At 42.9% G+C, this 24,532-nt stretch overlaps 1 protein-coding gene across 1 annotated transcript; it reads left to right on the top strand.

Moving 5' to 3' along the window:
* The first annotated feature begins 19,641 nt into the window (after positions 1–19,641).
* LOC123136537 (ubiquitin fusion degradation protein 1 homolog) lies at positions 19,642–23,903 on the top strand. The gene is made up of 10 exons (XM_044555938.1): positions 19,642–19,850; positions 20,633–20,668; positions 21,034–21,111; positions 21,836–21,860; positions 21,942–21,974; positions 22,236–22,357; positions 22,442–22,572; positions 22,728–22,951; positions 23,178–23,419; positions 23,580–23,903. Exons 2-10 carry the CDS (start codon positions 20,660–20,662, stop codon positions 23,667–23,669), a joined length of 954 nt encoding a protein of 317 aa, XP_044411873.1. The 5' UTR covers positions 19,642–19,850; positions 20,633–20,659; the 3' UTR covers positions 23,670–23,903.
* The last annotated feature ends 629 nt before the right edge of the window (positions 23,904–24,532 follow it).

Here is a 24,532-nt window from a genome sequence, read left to right as displayed (position 1 = left end):
AATCTCATCCAACCCATCACCGTCCAGCAAGCCTACGATGGAATTACTCACGCACGGCGGTGAGCATCATGAAATTGGTGATGGAGGATGGTTGATGATGACGACGGCGACGAATCCCCCTCTCCAGAGCCCCGAACGGACTCCAGAGCAGCCCTCCCGAGAGAGATTAGGGCTTGGCGACAGCTCTGTATCGTAAAACGCGATGATTTCTTCTCTCTGATTTTTTTTCTCCCCGAAAGCCAATATATGGAGTTGGAGTTGGCGTCGGAGGGTCTCCAGGGGGCCCACGAGGTAGGGGGCGCGCCCAGGAGGGGGGGCGCCCCCCACCCTCATGGACAGGGTGTGGGCCCCCTGGTCTTCATCTTTGGCGAGGATTTTTTATTATTTATTCTAAGATATTCCATGGAGTTCCAGGTCAATCCGAGAACTTTTATTTTCTGCACAAAAAACAACATCATGGCAATTCTGCTGAAAACAGCATCACTCCGGGTTAGTTCCATTCAAATCATACAAGTTAGAGTCCAAAACAAGGGCAAAAGTGTTTGGAAAAGTATATACGACGGAGACGTATCAACTCCCCAAGGTTAAACCCTTGCTTGTCCTCAAGCAATTCAGTTGACAAACTGAAAGAGAAAAAGAAAAACTTTTACAAACTCTGTTTGCTCTTGTTGTTGTAACTATGTCAAGCCAGCATTCAAGTTTTCAGCAAAGATCATAACTAACCATACTTGCAATAACTCCTAGGTCTCATGTTTACTCATATCAATAACATAATCAGCTAGCAAGCCATAATAATAAATCTCGGATGACAACACTTTCTCAAAACAATCATAATATGGTATAACAAGATGGTATCTCGCTAGCCCTTTCTGAGACCGAAAAACATAAATGCAGAGCACCTTCAAAGATCAAGGACTAACTAGACATTGTAATTCATGGTAAAAGAGATCCAATCATAGTCATACCCGATATAAATTAACAGTAATGAATGCAAACGACAGCTGTGCTCACCAGCTAGTGCTTTTAATAAGAGGGTGATGACTCAACATAAAAGTAAATAGATAGGCCCTTCGCAGAGGGAAGCAGGGATTTGTAGAGGTGCCAGAGCTCGGTTTTGAAATAGAGGTAAATTATATTTTGAGCGGCATACTTTCATTGTCAACATAACAACTAAGAGATGACGATATATTCCATGCTAAACAAATTATAGGCGGTTCCCAAACGGAATGGTAAAGTTTATACTCCCCCTCCTCCACAAGCATCAATCTATGGCTTGCTCGAAACAACGAGTGCCTCTAACATTCAACGGGTCCCAGGGGGAGTCTTGTTTGCAATTATTTTGATTTAGTTCGCATAAAGCATGGGACTGGGCATCCTGGTGACCAGCCATTTTCTCGTGAATGAGGAGCGGAGTCCACTCCTCTTGAGAATAACCCGCCTAACATGGAAGATAAGGGCAACCCTAGTTGATATAAGAGCTATTCGAGCATGCAAAACAGAATGGTTATTTGAAGGTTTAGAGTTTGGCACACACAAATTTACTTGGAACGACAGGTAAATACCGCATATAGGAAGGTATAGTGGACTCATATGGAATAACTTTGGGGTTTAAGATATTGGATGCACAAGCAGTATTCCCACTTAGTACAAGTGAAGGCTAGCAAAAGACTGGGAAGCGACTAACTAGAGAGCGACAACAGTCATGAACATGCATTAAAATTAATAAACATTGAATACAAGCATGAGTAGGATATAATCCACCATGAACATAAATATCGTGAAGGCTATGTTGATTTGTTTCAACTACATGCGTGAACATGTGCCAAGTCAAGTCACTTAAATCATTCAAAGGAGGATACCACCCCATCATACCACATCACAACCATTTTAATAGCATGTTGGCATGCAAGGTAAACCATTATAACTCATAGCTAATCAAGCATGGCACGAGCAACTATGATCTCTAATTGTCATTGCAACATGTTTATTCATAATAAGTTGAATCAAGAACGATGAACTCATCATATTTACAAAAGCAAGAGAGGTCGAGTTCATACCAGCTATTCCATCTCAGTCAATCCATCATATATCATCATAATTGCCTTTCACTTGCACGACCGAACAGTGTGAATAATAATAAGAGTGAACGTGCATTGGACTAAGCTGGAATCTGCGAGCATTCAATAAACAGGAGAAGACGAGGCAATATGGGCTCTTGGTTAAATCAACAATGATGCATAAAAGAGCCACTCCAACAATTTAATCATGGTCTTCTCCTACTGACCCCCAAAGAAAGAAAAGAAATAAAAACTATTTACACGGGAAAGCTCCCAACAAGCCAAAGAAGAACGGGAAATATTTTTGGGTTTTCCTTTTAATTACTACAGCAAAGAAATAAACTACTACTAATTTTTTTTCTTAAGGTTTATTAAACACACAAGAAGGCAGGAAAAAGAAAATAATCTAGCATGGATATTACAGTGAAAGAGTATGAGCACCGACATCTAGCAATGAGTGTGTGCAAACATGAATGTAATGTCGGTGGGAAATACGTACTCCCCCAAGCTTAGGCTTTTGGCCTAAGTTGGTCTATTGCCAGGGATAACCTGGCGGATACCCGTAGGTGAAGCTGGGGTCATACTGCGGTGAAGAAGACTCTGACTGCCACTGGCTGGCAACCACCTCTGGATCCCAAGAATAAACAGACTGTCATGGAGGCTCATCTTGTGGCTCCGGTTCCGGGGCTGGTGTAGGATTTCGATAGGCTTGAACGGGCGCCCACAGAACGATGTGAGGACCTGCAGACAAGTTAAACAAAGAGGGAGCAGGCAAAGTAATAGTCACAGGGTGATGTTTATCAAAGTACAATTTATATTTGAGCTCCCCTTCACGACTCTTAACAAGAAAGTCATGCGCTAGCATACTCTTATAATCTAAATAAGCATGGGGCAACGATGTTTCCTCTTTCTCCTCATGCCTAATAGGTATTTCAAAATATTCAGCTAGGCGTGAAGCATAAATGCCTCCAAAGACGGGGCCCTTAGTATGGTTCAGACTTAACCGTCTAGCAACAATTCCACCCATACTAACAGAGTTATTGCGGTATAAACCATGGAACAAAATGATAATATCAGGAACACTAAGGTTTCCATAGTTCCCGCGACCAATCAAGCAACGACTAGCAAATAAGGCAAAGTAGCGTAAAACAGGAAAATGTCTGCTAGTAATCCTTGCATCAGAAACCTTCCTGGTTTCTCCCACCGTGATAGTGTTAATAAAAGCTTCTACTCCGTTACGGTGTGGTTCATCCAAGGTGCCCTCAAAGGGTATTTTGCAAACCTCGCAAAATTCAGCTAATGGCATCTCCTTAACAACGTCATATAAATGAAACTCTACTGATGGAGGTGATTTCTTAGGGAAAAAGTAGAAGTTTTGCACAAAAGTATTTGTGAGTAAGAGATACTGATGGCGTTGGTCGCGGAGGAAGTCGGTGAGGCCAGCATTCTCAATCAATAAATAGAAATCCTCATAAATCCCGTCTCTCCTCAAGAAGTCATCGGAAGGCCATTCACACGGCCGGACCTCCGCGGTGCGAGGTAAATTAAATTTGGGCTTCTGTTCTTCTTCCTTTTGTTTTTCCTTCAAACTTCGGCTCGACGAGCCCCTCAAAAGTCTCTTCATTATTTCTGAAACAATCTGAAATTTTTAGTAACTTCAAATAAAAGTGAACCAACTTCAATAAAATTGATAGCAACTACTCCCACAAGTGCCTAGAGCCTATATCAAGCATTAGAACTACTTGGAACCATATGAATTTGACATGCAAGCTCAAGAACATGGTCACCTATGCAGCATAAATTTGCAATGAATAAAGCACTAGAACAAAAACTAATTGGACCAATGGAGGAGTCACATACCAAGGAACAATCTTCCCAAGCAGTTTTGCGCGAGGTGCTTTGAGCAAGGAGATCAAAAATCACAGCAACAGGGGCTGGAACTCGTGCTTGAGTTTGTTTTTCGTGTTTGTGTGAGGCAGAGGAAGAAGGTGGGTGCAGGGATAACAGGAGGAGGGCCATCGTGGGCCCACAAGGCAGGGGGCCAGGGGGTAGGGCGCGCCCTCCACCCTTGTGGCCAGGTGGAAGCTTCCCCCGCGATAATTTTTGCACAGTAAATCCTCAAATATTCCCGAAAAAATCATATTAAATTGGCATGGCATTCTGAGGACTTTTATTTTCGGGGTATTTTTATATTGCACGGGTGAATCAGGAAACAGATAGAAAGAAAGAGAAATACTATTTTACTTTATTTCTTCTAAATAAAAGAAAATATAAAGAGGGTACAGAAGGTCGTGCTTCTAGTTTCATCCATCTCATGTTCATCAAAAAGAATCCACTAACAAGGTTGATCAAGTCTTGTTAACAAACTCATTCCGATTAACATGGAACTGGAGAAATTTCGAATAACACTATGTTACCTCAACGGGGATATGGACATCCCCAATAATAAGTATATCATATTTCTTCTTGACAGCAGGGAGAGGAAATTCAAAACCTCCAAATATAATCGATGGAATTTTTCCAATAGAGTTGATACTATAAACTTGAGGTTGTTTCCTTGGAAAGTGTACCATATGCTCGTTACCATTAACATGAAAAGTGACATTGCCTTTGTTGCAATCAATAACAGCCCCTGCAGTATTAAGGAAAGGTCTTCCAAGAATAATAGACATACTATCATCCTCGGGAATATCAAGAATAACAAAGTCCGTTAAAATAGTAATGTTTGCAACCACAACAGGCACATCCTCACAAATACTGACAGGTATAGCGGTTGATTTATCAGCCATTTGCAAAGATATTTCAGTAGGTGTCAACTTATTCAAGTCAAATCTACGATATAAAGAGAGAGGCATAACACTAACACCGGCTCCAAGATCACATAAAGCAGTTTTAACATAATTTCTATTAATGGAGCATGGTATAGTAGGTACTCCGGGATATCCGAGTTTCTTTGGTATTCCACCCTTAAAAGTATAATTAGCAAGCATGGTGGAAATTTCAGCTTCCGGTATCTTTCTTTTATTAGTAATGATATCCTTCATATACTTAGCATAAGGATTTGTTTTGAGCACATCAGTTAATCGCATACGCAAAAAGATAGGTCTAATCATTTCAGCAAAGCGCTCAAAATCCTCATCATCCTTTTTCTTGGATGGTTTTGGAGGAAAAGGCATGGGTTTCTGAACCCATGGTTCCCTTTCTTTACCATGTTTCCTAGCAATGAAGTCTCTTTTATCATAACGTTGATTCTTTGATTGTGGGTTATCAAGATCAACAGCAGGTTCAACTTCTGCATCATTATCATTACTAGGTTGAGCATCATCATGAACATCATCATTAACATTTTCACTAGGTTCATGTTCACTACCAGATTGTGTTTCAGCATCAGACATAGAGATATCATTTGGATTCTCAGGTGGCTCAGCAATAGGTTCACTAGAAGTTTGCAAAGTGCTATCATTTTTCTTTTTCTTCTTTTTTGAAGAACTAGGTACATCGATATTATTTCTCTGAGAATCTTGCTCGATTCTCTTAGGGTGGCCTTCAGGATACAAAGGTTCCTGAGTCATTCTACCAGTTCTAGTAGCCACTCTAACAGCATAATCATTTTTCTTACTATTTATTTCATCAAGCACTTCTCTTTGAGCCTTAAGTACTTGTTCTACTTGAGTGGTAACCATAGAAGCATGTTTGCTAACAAGTTTAAGTTCACCTCTGATATTAGCCATATAATCACCCAAGCGTTTAATCATATAAGCATCTTGTTTTAATTGTCAACCAAAATAAGCATTAAAGCCATCTTGCTTAAACATAAAGTTATCAAACTCATCCAAGCACTGACTAGCAATTTTAGTAGGAGGGACTTCAGCTTTATCATATCTATAGAGAGAATTTACCTTTACAACCTGTGACGGGATATCGGGATCAGGAGGTTCAACAGTGAATAAAGAATTGAGATCATATACTTCTTCAACAGGTGGTAAATTAAGACCGTGTATTTCTTCAATAGGAGGTAAATTCTTAACATATTCATCTTTAATACCTTTTTCTTTCATAGATTTCTTTGCCTCTTGCATATCTCCGGGACTGAGAAATAGAACACCTCTCTTCTTCGGAGTTGGTTTAGGAATAGGCTCAGTAATTGGCTCTGGAGCTGGCTCAGGAGGTGCCCAATTATTTTCATTTGTCAACATATTATTCAATAGAATTTCAGCTTCATCCGGTGTTCTTTCCCTGAAAAGAGAACCAGCACAACTATCCAGGTAATCTCTGGAAGCATCGGTTAGTCCATTATAAAAGATATCAAGTATTTCAGGTTTCTTAAGAGGATGATCAGGCAAAGCATTAAGTAACTTGAGAAGCCTCCCCCAAGCTTGTGGGAGACTCTCTTCTTTAATTTGCACGAAGTTGTATATTTCCCTCAAGGCAGCTTGTTTCTTATGAGCAGGGAAATATTTAGCAGAGAAGTAATAAATCATATCCTGGGGACTACGCACACAACCAGGATCAAGAGAATTAAACCATATCTTAGCATCACCCTTTAATGAGAACGGAAATATTTTGAGTATATAAAAGTAGCGCGATCTCTCATCATTAGTAAACAGGGAGGCTATATCATTTAACTTAGTAAGATGTGCCACAACAGTTTTGGATTCATAGCCATAAAAAGGATCAGATTCAACCAAAGTAATTATATCTGGATCAACAGAAAATTCATAATAATCCTTACCGGGAACACAGATAGGTGAAGTAGCAAAAGGAGGGTCGGGTTTCATTCTATCTCTAAGAGATTCTTTACTCTATTTAATTAGCAGCCTCTTAAGTTCATATCTATCTTGGCAGGCAAAAATAGCTGCAGAAGATTCCGCATCAAAAAGATAACCCTCAGGAATAGCAGGCATATCTTCATCATCACTTTCATCATTGTATTCAGATTCAATAATTTTTCTTTCTCTAGACCTAGAAATTTGCTCATCTAGAAATTCACCAAGGGGCACAGTAGTATCAAGCATAGAAGTACTTTCATCATAAGTATCATGCATAGCAGAAGTGGCATCATCAATAACATGCGACATATCGGAACGAATAGCAGAAGCAGGTTTAGGTGTCGCTAGCTTACTCATAACAGAAGGTGAATCAAGTGCAAAGCTAGATGGCAGTTCCTTACCTCCCCTCGTAGTTGAGGGATAAATTGTTGTCTTAGCGTCTTTCAAGTTCTTCATAGTGTCCAGCAGATATAAATCCCAAGTGACTCAAAGAATAGAGCTATGCTCCCCGGCAATGGCGCCAGAAAAAGGGCTTGATAACCCACAAGTATAGGGGATCGCAACAGTTTTCGAGGGTAAAGTATTCAACCCAAATTTATTGATTCGACACAAGGGGAGCCAAAGAATATTCTCAAGTATTAGCAGCTGAGTTGTCAATTCAACCACACCTGGAAACTTAGTATCTGCAGCAAAGTGTTTAGTAGCAAAGTAATATGATAGTGGTGGTAACGGTAACAAAAGTAAAGACAGCAAAAGTAATGTTTTTGGTATTTTGTAGTGATTGTAACAGTAGCAACGGAAAAGTAAATAAGTGAGAACCAGTATATGGAAAACTCGTAGGCACCGGATCAGTGATGGATAATTATGCCGGATGTGGTTCGCATGTAACAGTCATAACATAGGGTGACACAGAACTAGCTCCAATTCATCAATGTAATGTAGGCTTGTATTCCGAATATAGTCATACGTGCTTATGGAAAAGAACTTGCATGACATCTTTTGTCCTACCCTCCCGTGGCAGCGGGGTCCTATTGGAAACTAAGGGATATTAAGGCCTCCTTTTAATAGAGAACCGGAACAAAGCATTAGCACATAGTGAATACATGAACTCCTCAAACTATGGTCATCACCGGGAGTGGTCCCGATTATTGTCACTTCGGGGTTGCCGGATCATAACACATAGTAGGTGACTATAGACTTGCAAGATAGGATCAAGAACTCACATATATTCATGAAAACATAATAGGTTCAGATCTGAAATCATGGCACTCGGGCCCTAGTGACAAGCATTAAGCATAGCAAAGTCATAGCAACATCAATCTCAGAATAGAGTGGATACTAGGGATCAAACCCTAACAAAGCTAACTCGATTACATGATAAATCTCATCCAACCCATCACCGTCCAGCAAGCCTACGATGGAATTACTCACGCACGGCAGTGAGCATCATGAAATTGGTGATGGAGGATGGTTGATGATGATGACGGCGACGAATCCCCCTCTCCGGAGCCCCGAACAGACTCCAGATCAGCCCTCCCGAGAGAGATTAGGGCTTGGCGGCGGCTCCATATCGTAAAACGCGATGATTTCTTCTCTCTGATTTTTTTCTCCCCGAAAGCCAATATATGGAGTTGGAATTGGCGTCGGAGGGTCTCCAGGGGGGCCACGAGGTAGGGGGGCATGCCCAGGAGGGGGGAGGGCTCCCCCACCCTCGTGCACAGGGTGTGGGCCCCCTGGTCTTCATCTTTGGCGAGGATTTTTTATTATTTATTCTAAGATATTTCGTGGAGTTCCATGTCAATCCGAGAACTTTTATTTTCTGCACAAAAAACAACATCATGGCAATTCTGCTGAAAACAGCGTCAGTCCGGGTTAGTTCCATTCAAATCATACAAGTTAGAGTCCAAAACAAGGGCAAAAGTGTTTGGAAAAGTAGATACGGCGGAGACGTATCACTTAGCTTTGGGTTCGATCTTGCGGTGTCCTTACCCAGTGACAGAAAGGGTTGCAAGGCACGTATTGTATTGTTGCCATCAAGGATAACAAGATGGGGTTTTTATCATATTGCATGAAGTTATCCCTCTACATCATGTCATCTTGCTTAAGGCATTACTCTGTTTTTAACTTAATACTCTAGATGCATGCTGGATAGCGGTCGATGAGTGGAGTAATAGTAGTAGATGCATAATCGTTTCGGTTTACTTGTCTCGGACGTGATGCCTATATACATGATCATGCCTAGATATACTCATAACTATGCTCAATTCTATCAATTGCTCAACAGTAATTTGTTCACCCACCGTAGAATACTTATGCTCTTGAGAGAAGCCACTAGTGAAACCTATGGCCCCCGGGTCTATTCTCATCATATCAATCTCCATTACTTTAATACTTGCTTCGTTTTTACTTTGCCTTTTACTTTTCACTTTGCATCTCTATATCAAAAATACCAAAGTATTATTTATCATCTCTATCAGATCTCACCCTCGTAAGTGACCGTGAAGGGATTGACAACCCCTAATCGCGTTGGTTGCGAGTAGCTATCATTTTGTGCAGGTACGAGGGACTTGTGCGTGACCTCCTACTGGATTGATACCTTGGTTCTCAAAAACTAAGGGAAATACTTATGCTACTTTGCTGCATCATCCTCTCCTCTTCGGGGAAATCCAACGCAATGCTCAAGAGGTAGCAACTACCCTAGCCGATATAGCAGAATGTAAGGTAGTAAGCACAGGAGTCGGGCAACCCAACTATTGACCAAAGACATGATTCGGAGCCGATGTATATAATGCTATAAGTTCGGGGTGCCGAACTATACTGTGAAAAAGTGTTTGGACTTTATTGCTGTATTGGGGCGTAATGAAGCCCCTGGCGAATTAAGGCGTACCAGAGCGTACGGGTGCAATTGATAAAAATATCAAAAAGAAAATAAAAATAAAAATGAAGTAATAGGCTAATGCCGCAGAAATTGGGCCGCAACTATTTTTCATTATAGTTTGATTGATACGTCAAAGCATATTTATACAAGTAATGCCATAAGCAACAGGGCTATTTAACATGCCGCCACCAAGGGAGGGCTGCGTGCGGGTCCTCAAAAACAGGTATAATGATCGTTTAAAGAGACCACCTGAAAATTCCCTTATACGTCAATGCTCCTTGCCGTCTTGGTGTATCCGTCCCTCTATAGGTCCGTCTATCAGGTTACCAGGAAAGGCCTCGGGAAGAGAGAAACCTGAAATGAAAAAGAAAAAGTGAAGGTATGCGGGTCCAGGAGCGGTTGAGCCGCATTATGGACCACGATCTAGATGTGCCTCCGTCTATGCCCATGGTATTTTGAGTGCGTAATCCAGGACTCCCTCAGCGACCCATAGAGAATAAATGGATCTTCAAGAAGAAGACTGACGCTGATGCTAATGCTACTATCTATAAAGCTCGACTTGTTGCAAAAGGTTTTCGACAAGTTCAAGGAGTTGACTATGATGAGACTTTCTCACTCATAGCGATGCTTAAGTCTGTCTGAATCATGTTAGCAATTGTCGCATTTTATGATTATGAAATCTGGCAAATGGATGTCGAAACTGCATTCCTTAATGGATTTCTTAAAGAAGAGTTGTATATGATGTAACTAGAAGGTTTTGTCGATCCTAAAGGTGCTAACAAAGTGTGCAAGCTCCAGCAATCCATTCATGGACTAGTGCAAGCATCTCAGAGTTGGAATATACGCTTTGATAAGGTGACCAAAGCATATGGTTTTATACAGACTTTTGGAGAAGCCTGTATTTACAAGAAAGTGAGTGGAATCTCTATAGCACTTCTAATATTATATGTGGATGACATATTGTTGATTGGAAATGATGTAGAATTTCTGGATAGCATAAAAGGATACTTGAATAAGAGTTTTTCAATGAAAGACCTCGGTGAAGCTGCTTATATATTGGGCATCAAGATCTATAGAGATAGATCAAGACGCTTGATAGGACTTTCACAAAGCACATACCTTGCTAAAGTTTTGAATAAGTTCAAAATGGATCAGTCTAAGAAAGGGTTCTTGCCTGTGTTACAAGGCGTGAAGTTGAGTCAGACTCAACGCCCGACCACTACAGAAGATAGAGAGAAAATGAAAGTCATTCCCTATGCCTCAGCCATAGGTTCTATCATGTATGTTATGTTGTGTACCAGACCTAATGAGTGCCTTGCTATAAGTTTAGCAGGGAGGTACCAAAGTAATCCAGAAGTGGATCAGTGGACAACGTTCAAGAACATCCTGAAGTACCTGAAAAGGACTAGGGATACGTTTCTCATTTATGGAGGTGTCAAATAGCTTGTCGTAAGTGGTTACGTCGACGCTAGCTTTGATAGTAATCCGGATGACTCTAAGTCACAAACCAGATACATATTTTTATTGAATAGTAGAGCTGTCAGTTGGTGCAGTTCCAAGCAGAGCGTCGTGGCGGGATCTACATGTGAAGCGGGGTACATAGCTGCTTCAGAAGCAGCAAATGAAGGAGTCTGGATGAAGGAGTTCTTATCCGATCTAGGTGTAATACCTAGTGCATCGGGTCCAACAAAAATCTTTTGTGATAATACTGGAGCAATTGCCTTAGCGAAGGAATCCAGATTTCACAAAAAGACCAAACACATCAAGAGATGCTCCAACTCCATCCGAGATTTGGTCAAGGAGGGAGACATAGAGATTTGCAAAATACATACGGATCTGAATGTGGCAGACCCGTTGACTAAGTCTCTTCCACGAGCAAAACATGATCAACACCAAGACTCCTTGCGTTTTAGATTCATTACAATGTAATCTTGATTATTGACTCTAGTGCAAGTGGGAGACTGAAGGAATTATGCCCTAGAGGCAATAATAAAGTTGTTGTTTTATATTTCCTTATATCGTGATAAATGTTTATTATTCATGCTAGAATTGTATTAACCTGAAACTTGATACAAGTGTGAATACATAGACAAAAACACCGTGTCCCTAGTATGCCTCTACTTGACTAGCTCATTGATCGAAGATGGTTAAGTTTCCTAGCCATGGACATGTGTTGTCATTTGATGAATGAGATCACATCATTAAGAGAATGATGTGATGGACAAGACCCATCCGTTAGCTTAGCATAATGATCGTTCAGTTTTATTGCTACTGCTTTCTTCATGTCAAATAAATATTCCTCCGACTATGAGATTATGCAACTCCCAAACACCGGAGGAATTCCTTGTGTGCTATGTCAGAACGTAACTGGGTGATTATAAAGATGCTCTACAGGTATCTCCGAAGGTGTTTGTTGGGATGGCATAGATCAAGATTAGGATTTGTCACTCCGAGTATCGGAGAGGTATCTTTGGGCCCTCTCGGTAATGCACATCATCTGAAGTCTTGTAAGCAATGTGACTAATGAGTTGGTTGCGGGATGATGCATTACGGAACGAGTAAAGAGACTTGCTGGTAACGAGATTGAACTAGGTATGAAGATATCGACGATTGAATCTCGGGTAAGTAACATACCAATGACAAAGGGAATAATGTATGTTGACATTGCGGTTCGACCGATAAAGATCTTCGTAGAATATGTGGGAACCAATATGAGCATCTAGGTTCCACTATTGGTTATTACTGGAGAGGTGTCTCAGTCATGTCTACATAGTTCTCGAACCCACAGGGTCCGCACGCTTAACGTTCGATGACGATATGTATTATATGAGTTATGTGTTTTGGTGACCGAAGGTTGTTTCAAGTCCCGGATGAGATCATGAACATGACTAGGAGTCTCAAAATGGTCAAGAGGTAAAGATTAATATATTGGAAGGTAGTATTCGGACACCGGAAGGGTTCCGGAGTGTATCGGGTACATACTAGAGTACTAGAGGGGTTACCGGAACCCCCCGGTGAAAGATATGGGCCATATGGGCCATAGGAGGGAGGCACGCCAGCCCACAAGGGAGGAGGCCGAATTGGACTAGGTAAGGGGGTGGCGCCCCCCTTTCCTTCCCCGACTCCCTCTCCTTCCCCCTTTCCCCCTCCGGTGAAAGGAAGGTGGGCGAATCCTACTAGGAGCCCAAGTGGGACTCCTCCCACTTGGGGCACGCCTAGGTCCGGACTCCTCTCCCTCCCTCCTTTATATACAGGGGGGCGCCCCTATGGACACACCAATTGCTCCAAGCCGTGTGCGGTGCCCCCTCCATAGTTTACGCCTCCGATCATATTCTCGTGGTGCTTAGGCGAAGCCCTGCACGGATCACATCATCATCATCACTGTCACCATGTCGTCGTGCTGACAGAACTCATCTACTACTTCGACCCTCTATGGGATCAAGAGATCGAGGGACGTCATCGCGCTGAACGTGTGCAGAACTCGGAGGTGCCATACGTTCGATACTCGATCGGTCGAAACGAGAAGACGTTTGACTACATCAACCGCGTTAAACAAACACTTCTGCTTTCGGTCTACGAGGGTACGTGGACACACTCTCCCCCTCCCGTTGCTATGCATCTCCTAGATAGATCTTGCGTGAGCATAAGGAATTTTTTTCAAAATTTCATGCTACGTTTCCCAACAACCTCGTGGTTCTCCTCGCGGCTGCATCGACTCGGTTGTCGCCGCCCCGTGGTTCTCCTCGCGGCTGCATCGACTCACGCGTCGCCGCCCCAAGGCCGTCCCTGCAGTTGCACCAACCCGCGCTCTGCTGCTGCACCGGCCCTTCAGGCTATCCTGTCATGGCCCACGGTCCCCGTCGCCGCCCCAAGGTCATCCCGCCGTCGCCCCGACCTGCCCGCCGCCGCTCTGTCGCCCCTTCGGGCCGTAGCGCCACTGCTCGTGGTCCACTCTGCCATCACGGCGCATCGACCTCCTATGGTATGTGCTGCTCCATTCCCTCGGTGCGGGAATGCCATCGTCTGCGCTGGTCTTCGTCATCTTGTCGGGTTCCTCACCTACTTCGAGCATCGCCGTTGCACTACGAACCTAGCCGTCGCCGCCGTCAGGACGCCGCCATCGCTCTTGTTCAGCCGCCGCTGCCGCTGCTACCCTTGTAGCCGCCGCTGCCCGTCCACCTCCTTCATCTTCGTCCAACACTAGCCCGTCGCCAACGTCGCCGTCATCTACCCCGACCACTTCGTCTACGCTGACAACCGCGGGCGACATCGGCCCTGCGCCGTTTGGCGCCGCAACCATCATCGAGTCCTTCTCTACTGGCCTCTCCAACTTCTTCGACATGGCGTACAACTCGTGCAGGTCCCAGTCTACACATGCCCGATGCTGGCAACACCGATGCGTGCCTTCATCCACGATGTGTCCCCGGGCCTGGCAAGCCTGGTGCGACGCTTCATCAACTTTGTCTTCGTCCTTCTACGCATGCGTGACGCTGGCAACATTGATGCGTGCCTTCGTCCACGACATGTCCCCGAGCTTGGCACACCCAGCATGATGCCTCGTTAACAGCGTCTTCTTCCGAGCGCACCACTACTTCGACACTACTGCGCCCATGACTAACTTGGTGCCTCCTTGCTCCAACAACTCCACGGTGACTTCCTCGACACCGACCGCCCCGACTCGACATCGACCATGAAATCCTATGCTCTCGGCTACCTCGAAAAACGACACAAAGGGCTACCGCCTTGCTTGAGCAACCTCGTCGGTTTCCACTCCAGGCACGACTTCCGCGATGCGTCAATCGTTACAACTGTGGGGGGTGTCCGTCGGCTTGCCTTCGAATTCTTCTCCAGTCTCACTGTCTGCATCGCTACCATTGTGACTAGGGGGGGATGTTGAGTATATTGATTATTAGGAAAGACGAGATAGAATAGGATTTGTTCTGGCTTGTCTTGTACTGCAAGTTGATCATTTTACTCCTATGTATATAACGACGAGGCTCAAGCAATACAACGACTACGCCACCAAATCCCTCTCTCCCTTCTAACAACAGTCATCATCACTTGAGGTGTTAAAGTAGGCTTCACGTGAAGTTACCTTGGCACCTCTTCCCATGAAGCAATAGATGGGAGCGTAATCATCAGCACAGTCTTCAGAGTTGGCGGAGTCACCTTTTTCTTCATGAAAGAAGATAGACTTGCTGACGAACTCGATAGCGAGAGCCAAACTTGCAACCCCAGAGTTAGATTCCTCCTCAGACTCCTCAACTTCCTCAGATTCTTCCTTAGAATCCATTTCCTTCCCAATGAAAGTGTGAGTTTTGCCGGAGGTGCTTTTCTTCTTTGATAAGGACTTCGACAAAGACTTTGACGACTTCTCCTTTTTGTCATCAGAATCGTCATCCTTGCTAGACTTTTCTTTATTCTTTGAGCCCTTTTCTAGAGGGGGCAATCAACAATGTAATGGTCTGGCTTCTTGCATTTGTGGTAAGTTCTTTTGTCGTAGTCTCGAGTAGAAGCTTCAGCGTTCTTTGAATCGTACTTTGAATAATTTACAAAGTTGTACCTTTTGGAGAACTTTTGGAACTTCCTCACAAGCATATCCAACTCTCTGCCAATTTCCTCAGCATCATCAATACTGCATTCTAACGCTTTTTCTTTTTCTTCAGATGAAGAGATTGCCTTTGCTTTAGCCTTTGCCTTCAGAGCGCGAGGGCATCCATAGCTAGGACCATACATATCCCTCTTCTCATCTTGTTTAAATTCATGAGTGTTGAGCCTCTCAAGAATATCAGTGGGATCAAGTGACTTGTAATCAGAACGATCTTGAATCATCAGGGCAAGGGTGTCAAAGGAGTTGTCAAGAGATCTCAGCAATTTCTTCACCACCTCGTGGTCAGTGATGTCAGAGGCACCTAGAGTCTGTAGCTCATTGGATATATCAGTGAGGCAATCGAAAGTTTGTTGAACATTTTCATTACCAAGCCTCTTGAAGCGGTTGAAGAGATCACGAAGCACATCAACTCAAGAGTCACGTTGAGTGGAAACTTCCTCATTGACCTTGGAGAGCCTCTCCCAGATCAGCTTTGATGTTTCCAGTGCACTCACTCTACCATACTGCCCTTTGTTGAGATGTCCACATATTATGTTCTTCGCTTGAGAGTCGAGTTGCTTGACTCTCTTCACATCAGCAGCATTGATGCTGGGAGCAACAGTGGGAACATTGTACTCAACAATGAATCAGAGATCGTTGTCAATGGCCTCGAGATGCACGCGCATCTTGTTCTTCCGATAAGGATAGTCTGTGTCATCGAAGATGGGGCATGCAGTAGAAACCTTTGAAACCAGGCTGGCTCTGTGAAGACAATGCGATCTTGTAGGCCAGTTCCAGTTGCTGCATCAACTGTACATCTGGTTGAGGCAGCTGAGTCGCAACTCAAAGGACACACAGTCCTCACCGTATTCCTCTTGAGCTAAGGCCCACAGAACTCGCCCAATCACTTGTGGTAAGTCTTCAAGGTAGACTTCCAAAACCTTCACAGACTTGTTCACCGACACACCACAATGACTCTTGGTGTACTCAAAACTTGACGCATAACCGTCAGGAAGAATGACAGTCTTCGAAGGTAACAGGCGTCGGATCTCACACAAATCAATCTCAAAGTGATGCTCAATCACTTTGGCTCTGGGTTTTCCCTCACTTAGGATTCTCTCAAAGTCATCAGAGGATGGGTTGCTCTCAAATGACAAGTGTAAAGTTCTCTCAGAGCAGCCAACCAACAAGTGGTTGTGGGGTGGCGGCTATTTATAGCCGGGGGCAACCCGACATGAATTGTCATAAATTCCCTTCTCTAATTCAACCTTTGTCAGGATAAGGATCCACTCGACAGCTGGCAAGCGGCGCAACATGGGTCACAATTTGAACTCTCAAATTTGTTGGGGCACTCGATTTCCTCGCTTTTAGGCAGATCACACTGGCAAACTCCTAACTCCTCAGCGTGACCAAATTCGTCAGTGACCAGATGAACTTCATCACTGTCGCTAGCAAATGTGTCAGCTGTACTGGAGATTTCCAAAGGCTTCACTCGAAGCAGCTTTTGTGTATGGGTGAGAGTAGGTTTGAGCATCACTTTGGAAACGTGAAATATGTCTCACCTTGACACCCTTTAACAATACGGTTTTTCCTATGACTCAAAGAAGAAGAAAAGAAACTACGAAAACAAAGTCTTCAAGCTTCAAAATCTTCACATCAATTTCTTCAAAGGCCGTACCAATTTCATTACCAACTTCTTCACTTGAAGAAATCCATTTTTAGGGGTCATCTTCCATGTGTTAAACCAAATCTTCTGGGACTCTGTCTCCTGTGTATACTCATAAACACATTAGTTCCTCAACATATTTGTCTTCAATACTCCAAAACCACTAAGGGGGCACTTGATGCACTTACACTAACTCACAATTCGACATACTAGCTTGAGAAGAAATCGCCGGACACATTGAAATAGGGATAACCCCAGGACAAGACATATCGAAACACGAGCGAATTGGGGCTGAATCTGGCGGAAATTGAGTTGCACACACATGAGAAATCTCACAAAGACGACCATGGGAAATGTATCAAAAAAGAGAAAATAACTCCACCTCAATCACCGACCATGGAGGAGGCTCGATTTTGTGATGGCGAGGTCCCAAAATAGCAAAGTGATCTTGTGGAAAGTAGATCTCCCGCCTGGCTCGCTTGCTGCGACCACTGGACTTCGATGAAGACGAGGGATGCAGTTTCTCCATAGAGTCGTCCTAAGTGGAGTCGGGGGGAACGTCCCCAAATATGGATTTGAAGGTGCTACACATTGCCGGTTGTACCGGATCGGGGGATTAGGCCTCCTTGATCGCCCAAAAAATGAGCTCCACATCCAGTCACCCCTCCAATCCGATGAACCACACCTTCTCTTTGACTAACGACATGCAAATGATTTGAACACAGACCTGCCCATCCTGAGATGGATCAGGGAATTTGAATCTCGCCACCCTCCATCTCGCACTGCGCTTCCTGAGACAACCGATTGATGGGATGTCGCGGGGTAGGCAGCGCAATCACCGGGAGAGTCGCGCCCTCTTGGGCCTCACATCGCGCATGCTAGAATTTCTCACCATGTGAGAGCGGATTAGAGATGAGGGCTATGGCGGAGGTGGTGGTGTTGGGGGCAGAGGGGAGATGAGAGGCGGAAGGAGATAGGGGAGGGTTCAGTTGTCGGTCAGCCTTTTCGCCTCTCATTTCTCCTTCCATTCTCCTATAATTATTTATTTATCGTGTGATTTTGTGTCTTTCGAAGATGACAAGCTTGTGCTCTCGCGAATAATACTTGTGCATGTCGCAACAGTGTACCTGTACTTTGTTGTGCAACACACGATGAGCATCACACCTTTGCACACATGGAGCACACCTTCACACCACACCTTCACGTGTGCACCACACTGCGTTACTTCATGCTCATTATCTATTTTCGCCCTTGTTAGTAATAATAGGTGCGATCCAAATAATCCATGCAGGTTCAACTTCTTTTGGTCAACGAAATTTCAAAAAAAGAATACCTTATTCTTCTGTATCTCACATGACTGCCGGGGCATGGTCTAGACGACAAAGGTGCGAAGTATTAAGTAGAGTGAATGGGCCTAGAAAGCTCCCTTATTTAACTTAAGCGGAGTCCTTATTCGGGGCCAAATTTGCGTACTTGCTTAGCGTGCCCCTCTTTTGTCGAGTGCCCCACCTAGTTAACAGGGCTGTTGGCCTACCAAAAAAAGCAAGGAGAAGAACCAATACTTCGAAGAGGGGTGCAGCTGAGAAAGACATGCGTAATGTTGGTGCATCTTCTAGCCCAAAGAAAGTGAACAAACTTGTAAGAGCATCTGTACGGAGGAAATCAGGATGCAATCTACAATCTCTCTTGGCATGTCTTGGATTTCCATCGTTGTGCTGCCTGCTAAGTGGGCTCCGCACTCATTATCCTGACTATTCTCTCTACTGGGCCCTTTTCTATTGCTCTAACCCCTTGGGACATTCTTCAACCCCAGGATGTGATGAGTCGACATCGAGGTGCGACTCCGTCGATACGAGCTCTTGGGTAGTATATCTTGGCATTTTGCACAACACACCTTTGTGCGACACATGACACACCTTCACGCCCATGGCACACATTTATGAACCTCACATGGATTTTTTAAGTGAATTGTTCTTTTTGTGGCTTCTGTTATGGGAAAAGACAGTTTTGACAGGTCATACCTTGTTGACCTAAAGAAGGAAGTTTTGAGTATCTCTAAGATGCCGGCGAACTTAAAGATCTCCAAGATTACAGTAAAGCTAATATGGTGGCACACGAGATTGTGAAGTTTAGATTTATTAATAGGTATGAGGGTGTTTTTATGAACAGTGTTCCGCCCGTGTGGCAAATGCTGTAACGAATGATTGTATGAACATTTTATCTAATTAATACATGGGTGGGGTTTTCAAAAAAAATAAGTACATGATTTTTTTAATACATGAGCATTTTTCAAATATGCAAGGAAATTTTTGTATACTCGAACATTTTTGAATATCAGAATATTTTAAACACTTACATGTACATATGTGAACATCTTTCAAAAATACACGAATACATTTTTATAAAAACATTTATGTTCACATGAGATGATAATCTCTAGTGCGTACATAGGAACATTTACATTGAGATACTTGAACATGTATTCCCTTTTTTTGCAATATAGAAAATTTTAAATATTTAAAATTATTTTAGAAATATTTTTAAAACATATCTCTGAAAAATACCTTGCCTTTGTTGAATTTGCACCCCCCTTTTTTTAGCGTATTTTGATTTGTTTTCGGAGAAATAAACTTTGTAAGCTTATTGGGCTGCGGCTGTGATCCGGCCTGGAGGCACACGTCGAAAGCCTATAGCCCAACTCGGAGCCCGGTTCCTCTTCCTCCTCATCCCCTATATTCTTCGCCTCCTCCTCATTTCTTCCTTCCGATCGAAGCCAACCTACCTCCGCCCGTTTGAGCTCGAGCGCATCCGCCGAAACCGAGGACGACTCTTCTCCCCGCCGCCCCCGCCGCCGCCTCCTCTTCGGCCCAAGCGGAGAACCGGTGCTTAGGTATTTACCAGTAACCCTCTCCGCCTCTTTTAACCCTTTGCCGGCACCGATCAATATCTCCGGTACCTCCATCTGATTTCGGTCCCGCACCCGTCCGTGCTTCGATGCGATGCCCAGATCGTCAATCTAATCTAGTCTCCTAAGCGGATACATCCGTACTTCGTGCATACCCTCGCCTGCCGCCAGTTCGTCCCTCGAGTACGTAAAATAAAGTTTGTGTTTTTCATGCGTTTTGACGGCGAGCAACTTCTTCCGCTAGTATTGTGCTACGGAGTAGTAATTTAGTTGAAGTATGCTGTGCTAGTAATTTACTTGACTCTGTGGACTCTGGATGTTCTGGAAGAATTTTGTTAGCAGTGCTACCCCGGTTATCCTCCAGCAAGTCAATAACCCTTGGGATTTGTGGAACTAGAGAACCTATATTCACTCATAGCAGGATCTATAAATCTAATAGCATGCAGAAATTGATTATTTGGACTCTGGAGCCTGATTGCAGCTTTTGTCCCTGTAAGATTAGTTGTCTTGGCTCAAATTGATTAACTTGACTACACCATTATTGTAATCCTCTTTACTGGCCCTAGAAGATACTACAGCTTATCAAACATCGAATGTCTGCAAATGTGTATCAGCAATTTTTCATAGGTCTTATGTCTTCTGGGTCATGAATAAAGTGTGTGATTGAATGTTCGTTTTTCCAGATTGATTATTGGTGACTGTGTTATTGTATTATCTGCTTATGTTCACCACCATTTTAATTAAATGTTCCTGTTCCTCATATGCAGGTTCAAAAGGGGTTAACCTTCTTTTCCATGAATATGGTAAATCCTTCAGACAAATTTGATCTTCCTATTAGCTGTTTCGAACTATGTTACCTTCAGGAGCACATCATCGAAATTCAGACCTACAAACTCCTTAATTGAACTTGTTGCCGACTAGCCATAGCTTCAACTAATCTGTGTACCACATGTGCTGTTATTCTCAAACCTTGGATATCTTCTGGATTTATGAACTAGTACATGCCTTCGTTATCAGTTTGCATCTTTGCTATGCATTTGGTAATCAGTTACAGTTTTGGACATACCAGCACCTTTTTGCCATGAATAGTTTCCCAGTAATTCTCTTTGGCTTCATCAATTGCTGAATCATGTTGCATGGTTCTAATACAATTATTTGTTTTGACTAGTATTTTGAAGGCTATGGTTACCGTGGAAGTACTTTTGAACAGACCTATCGCTGCTACCCTGCATCTTTTATTGACAAGGTATGTGAATCTTCTTTTCATGAGGTGCCATGTTCCATTTGATAATTATTCTTGAAATATAAAATGTGGTGATATAGAAGTGTAATTTGATGTGACAAATTTGAATACTTTTCGTACGTATTTGTAATCAACGTTATAAAATGTTGATTGCAAGCAATTTAACAAGTAAAAATGATAATGGATGCGTTGTAAATTTGGAGTTGCAATCCTTTTGATATACATCTTTATTTTCTAGTTCAAGTCAGTACCAATACAAACAAACTATGCTCAGTGATGATGCATGAGTCTTTATGCATTACCCACTTCCATAGTTCCATCGTTCATGTGAGATCGGTATGTTCTCTGGAGTATTAATCTGATTTCTCGTCTATGTTCTAGTGGCATTGCTTCTGTCTGGTAAAGGAATGGTTAGAAATATTATATCTACATGTTCTTTGTTCTCCCTCTCAACTGAGTTTGATTGTCAGCTTTTAATCTTGATCATCTGAGTATGACCCTTTCTGTTCCTAGTTAACATGATTTATAGTTTTTTTTACATGATTTATAGGTTGATACAACTAAAAAAGTGATTTCTCAGTTACTAAATACGCACTGCCTGTCGGCATGTTTCCATTCACTCTTTCCTCATTAATGTATTGAAGAATCTAGCGGATTATTACTCCTCAAAGTAAAGTATTATTTTCCATGAAGTTTTCTGAAAGATCTTCTGTACCTTTTCTTGCAGCCACAGCTTGAATCTGGTGACAAAAGTATGCTCTCTCTTCACTAATTTCCTTGCATCTTTAAGTTACTTTTGGCAGTTGGAATGATTATTATCTTTTTCCTTTCAGTTATCATGCCACCTTCGGCACTTGATCGTCTCGGTAAGTTGGCAGTTTTAGTACTCCCTCCGTCCGGAATTACTTGTCATCAAAATGGATGAAAATGGATGTATCTAGAACTAAAATAACATCTAGATACATCCATTTCAATGACAAGTATTTCCGGATGGAGGGAGTAAGAGACATGCATATGTTGATAGTGTACCTTGTTTCTGCGATTATTCTGTGCACTATTTTTGATACTAAATTCTCAAATATATGTTTTTTTTTGCGGGACTCAAATTTATGTTATTTTCTCTGCAGCGTCTCTGCATATCGAGTACCCTATGCTATTTGAAGTCCGCAACACAGCAGCAGAACGTACTTCACACTGTGGTGTCCTAGAGTTCATTGCAGAAGAAGGCATGATCTACATGCCATACTGGGTAGGCCCAGGTTTAAAATATTTTCACGCTTATTTTTATGTGATGCCATCATGTTGATCAAACTAACTCCCATGTACTCATCAGATGATGCAAAATCTTCTTCTGCAAGAAGGAGATATGGTGTTTATAAAAAATGCCAACCTCCCAAAGGGCACATATGTGAAGCTGCAGCCTCATACAACTGACTTCTTAGATATTTCAAATCCCAAAGCAATGTTAGTATTGTTCTGATAAAACTATTTTCTTTTCCTTGGTAACTTTTTTGCCTTATTTTGCTGTGACTGTTGTCTGTCTCACCGTGACTTGAGTTTCCTGGTCTGAGTAGTTAGATCTGAAGAATACTAATTTCCTGTTCATGTCATTATTGCAGCTTGGAAAAAACTTTGCGGAACTACTCTTGTCTAACCACTGGTGACAGCATTATGGTGGCGTATAATAACAAGAAGTACTACATTGATATAGTTGAAACAAAGCCTTCCAGTGCTATAAGTATAATTGAGACTGATTGTGAGGTTGACTTTGCCCCACCACTTGACTACAAAGAACCTGAGCGACCAAAACCTACTGCTCCTCCCAGTTCTGATCCTGCTGCAGGTAGCTTTCTTGCTCTCCATTCAACTAGTAAATTTTGGTGGAATGTACTACCTCCGTCCGGAAATACTTGCCATCAAAATGGATAAAAGAAGATGTATCTAGATGTATTTTAGTTCTAGATACACCCCTTTTTATCCATTTTGAAGACACGTATTTTCGGACGGAGGTAGTATCAATTTATTTTGCCGTTCATTACTAAGGAAGGACCTGCATGTTGCTGTTGCAGAGGCTCAAGTTGAGGAGGAACCAAAGTTCAGCCCCTTCACTGGTCCTGGAAGGCGCTTGGATGGGAAGCCTGCTAAAGATCTGGATGCGTCATCCTCCTCGCCTGCAAAGCGACAAGCTAATGCAACCAACAGTGTTCAGCCCTCAGCAGCTTCCACATCACAGAGCACGGTGCCACGTAAAACCACGGGAAAGCTTGTCTTTGGCTCTGGTGGAAGCCAGTCATCAAAAGGAACAGAAAAGGTTTGTATTTTGTAACATGCGTCTTGTGATGGCCATTTTGAGAACTCGATGAGTAACTGTGACATTTCCGAAAGTCATTTGAGATGCATGGAACACTGTCTTCCATGCTTCCAGCTTTAAACGCTAGTGCCATCTTAACACTTTGTGCATCAAATGCTAGGTGCCCGAGAAGGATGCAAAGGAGGAGGCGAAGAAAGAAGAGCCGAAATTTTCAGCCTTCACGGGAAAGAAGTACTCCTTGAAGGGTTGAATAGCCAGAGTATGTATTTATCAGCACTTCCTGTCACAAACATCATCAGGGCTAAGAGTCCAGTCAGCTACTGTTTAGTTTCCTGATCCCTTGGGAGCTGGGGCATCTTTCCGTGGACTACCAATGCTTCTTTTCTGTCAACTGTGATCCTTATGTCAGCCGCCGTGGGTCAGTTTGACTGATGTGTAAAAAGTATTTCAATGTCTGGTCATGGATTTTTAGCGAGCTACTCCACATTGCATTTGTCTGCGCTGTTAGTTCCTACACCAGCACGTTTCTAGTTGATCATACGTCTCTTGTTTGATGGAAATAGCTCTTAACTTTCTTTTACCCCCAAATGGTAAGTGCCACACTAATGGCACTTATTAGGTCATTTTAAAGAAAAAGAGCTCTTAGCAAGGAATAGTCGATATGTATTCGAGTGACAGTTACAATTTTTTGCTTGTTAACTCTAAAGTGAGAAAAGTACATAATCCAAAAAAAAAAACCTGGCTAGACGTTACTGGTTAGTTCACCACAAACAAGAACTTTACTGATTAGTTCACCACAAAGCTTATCCAATGGCGCTTCTTCTACATGGTGTCGGAGCAAAGGCACACGATGGGTTGACGATCTCACCTATGCACGTCCTTAGCATCTACAATCAGAAATAAGGTAGAAAAACCAACTCCAAAACACCATCCTTGCTTGAATTATTTTTGACATGGAGCAACGCTGTGAAAACATCGAGCAGCTGCATCCTAATCATAATTGTGCTCTGTTTTCGTTCACACTGATGGCATACTAAGGGAGCGTTCGGCATCCCTCCGCTCTGCAACTCCGGTTTGGAGCGGATCGGCATGCAGTTACGATGATTTAGGGAG

The sequence above is a fragment of the Triticum aestivum genome, chromosome 6B (assembly GCF_018294505.1).
Source record: "Triticum aestivum cultivar Chinese Spring chromosome 6B, IWGSC CS RefSeq v2.1, whole genome shotgun sequence".
In the NCBI taxonomy this organism is placed as follows: domain Eukaryota; kingdom Viridiplantae; phylum Streptophyta; class Magnoliopsida; order Poales; family Poaceae; genus Triticum; species Triticum aestivum.
This window is presented reverse-complemented; position numbering and strand designations above follow the sequence as displayed.

Coding starts and splice junctions, on each gene's coding strand:
- LOC123136537 (XM_044555938.1), top strand. Junction 21,112..21,835: donor CTGCATCTTTTATTGACAAG/GTATGTGAATCT, acceptor CTTTTCTTGCAG/CCACAGCTTGAATCTGGTGA. Junction 22,952..23,177: donor CAGTTCTGATCCTGCTGCAG/GTAGCTTTCTTG, acceptor TTGCTGTTGCAG/AGGCTCAAGTTGAGGAGGAA.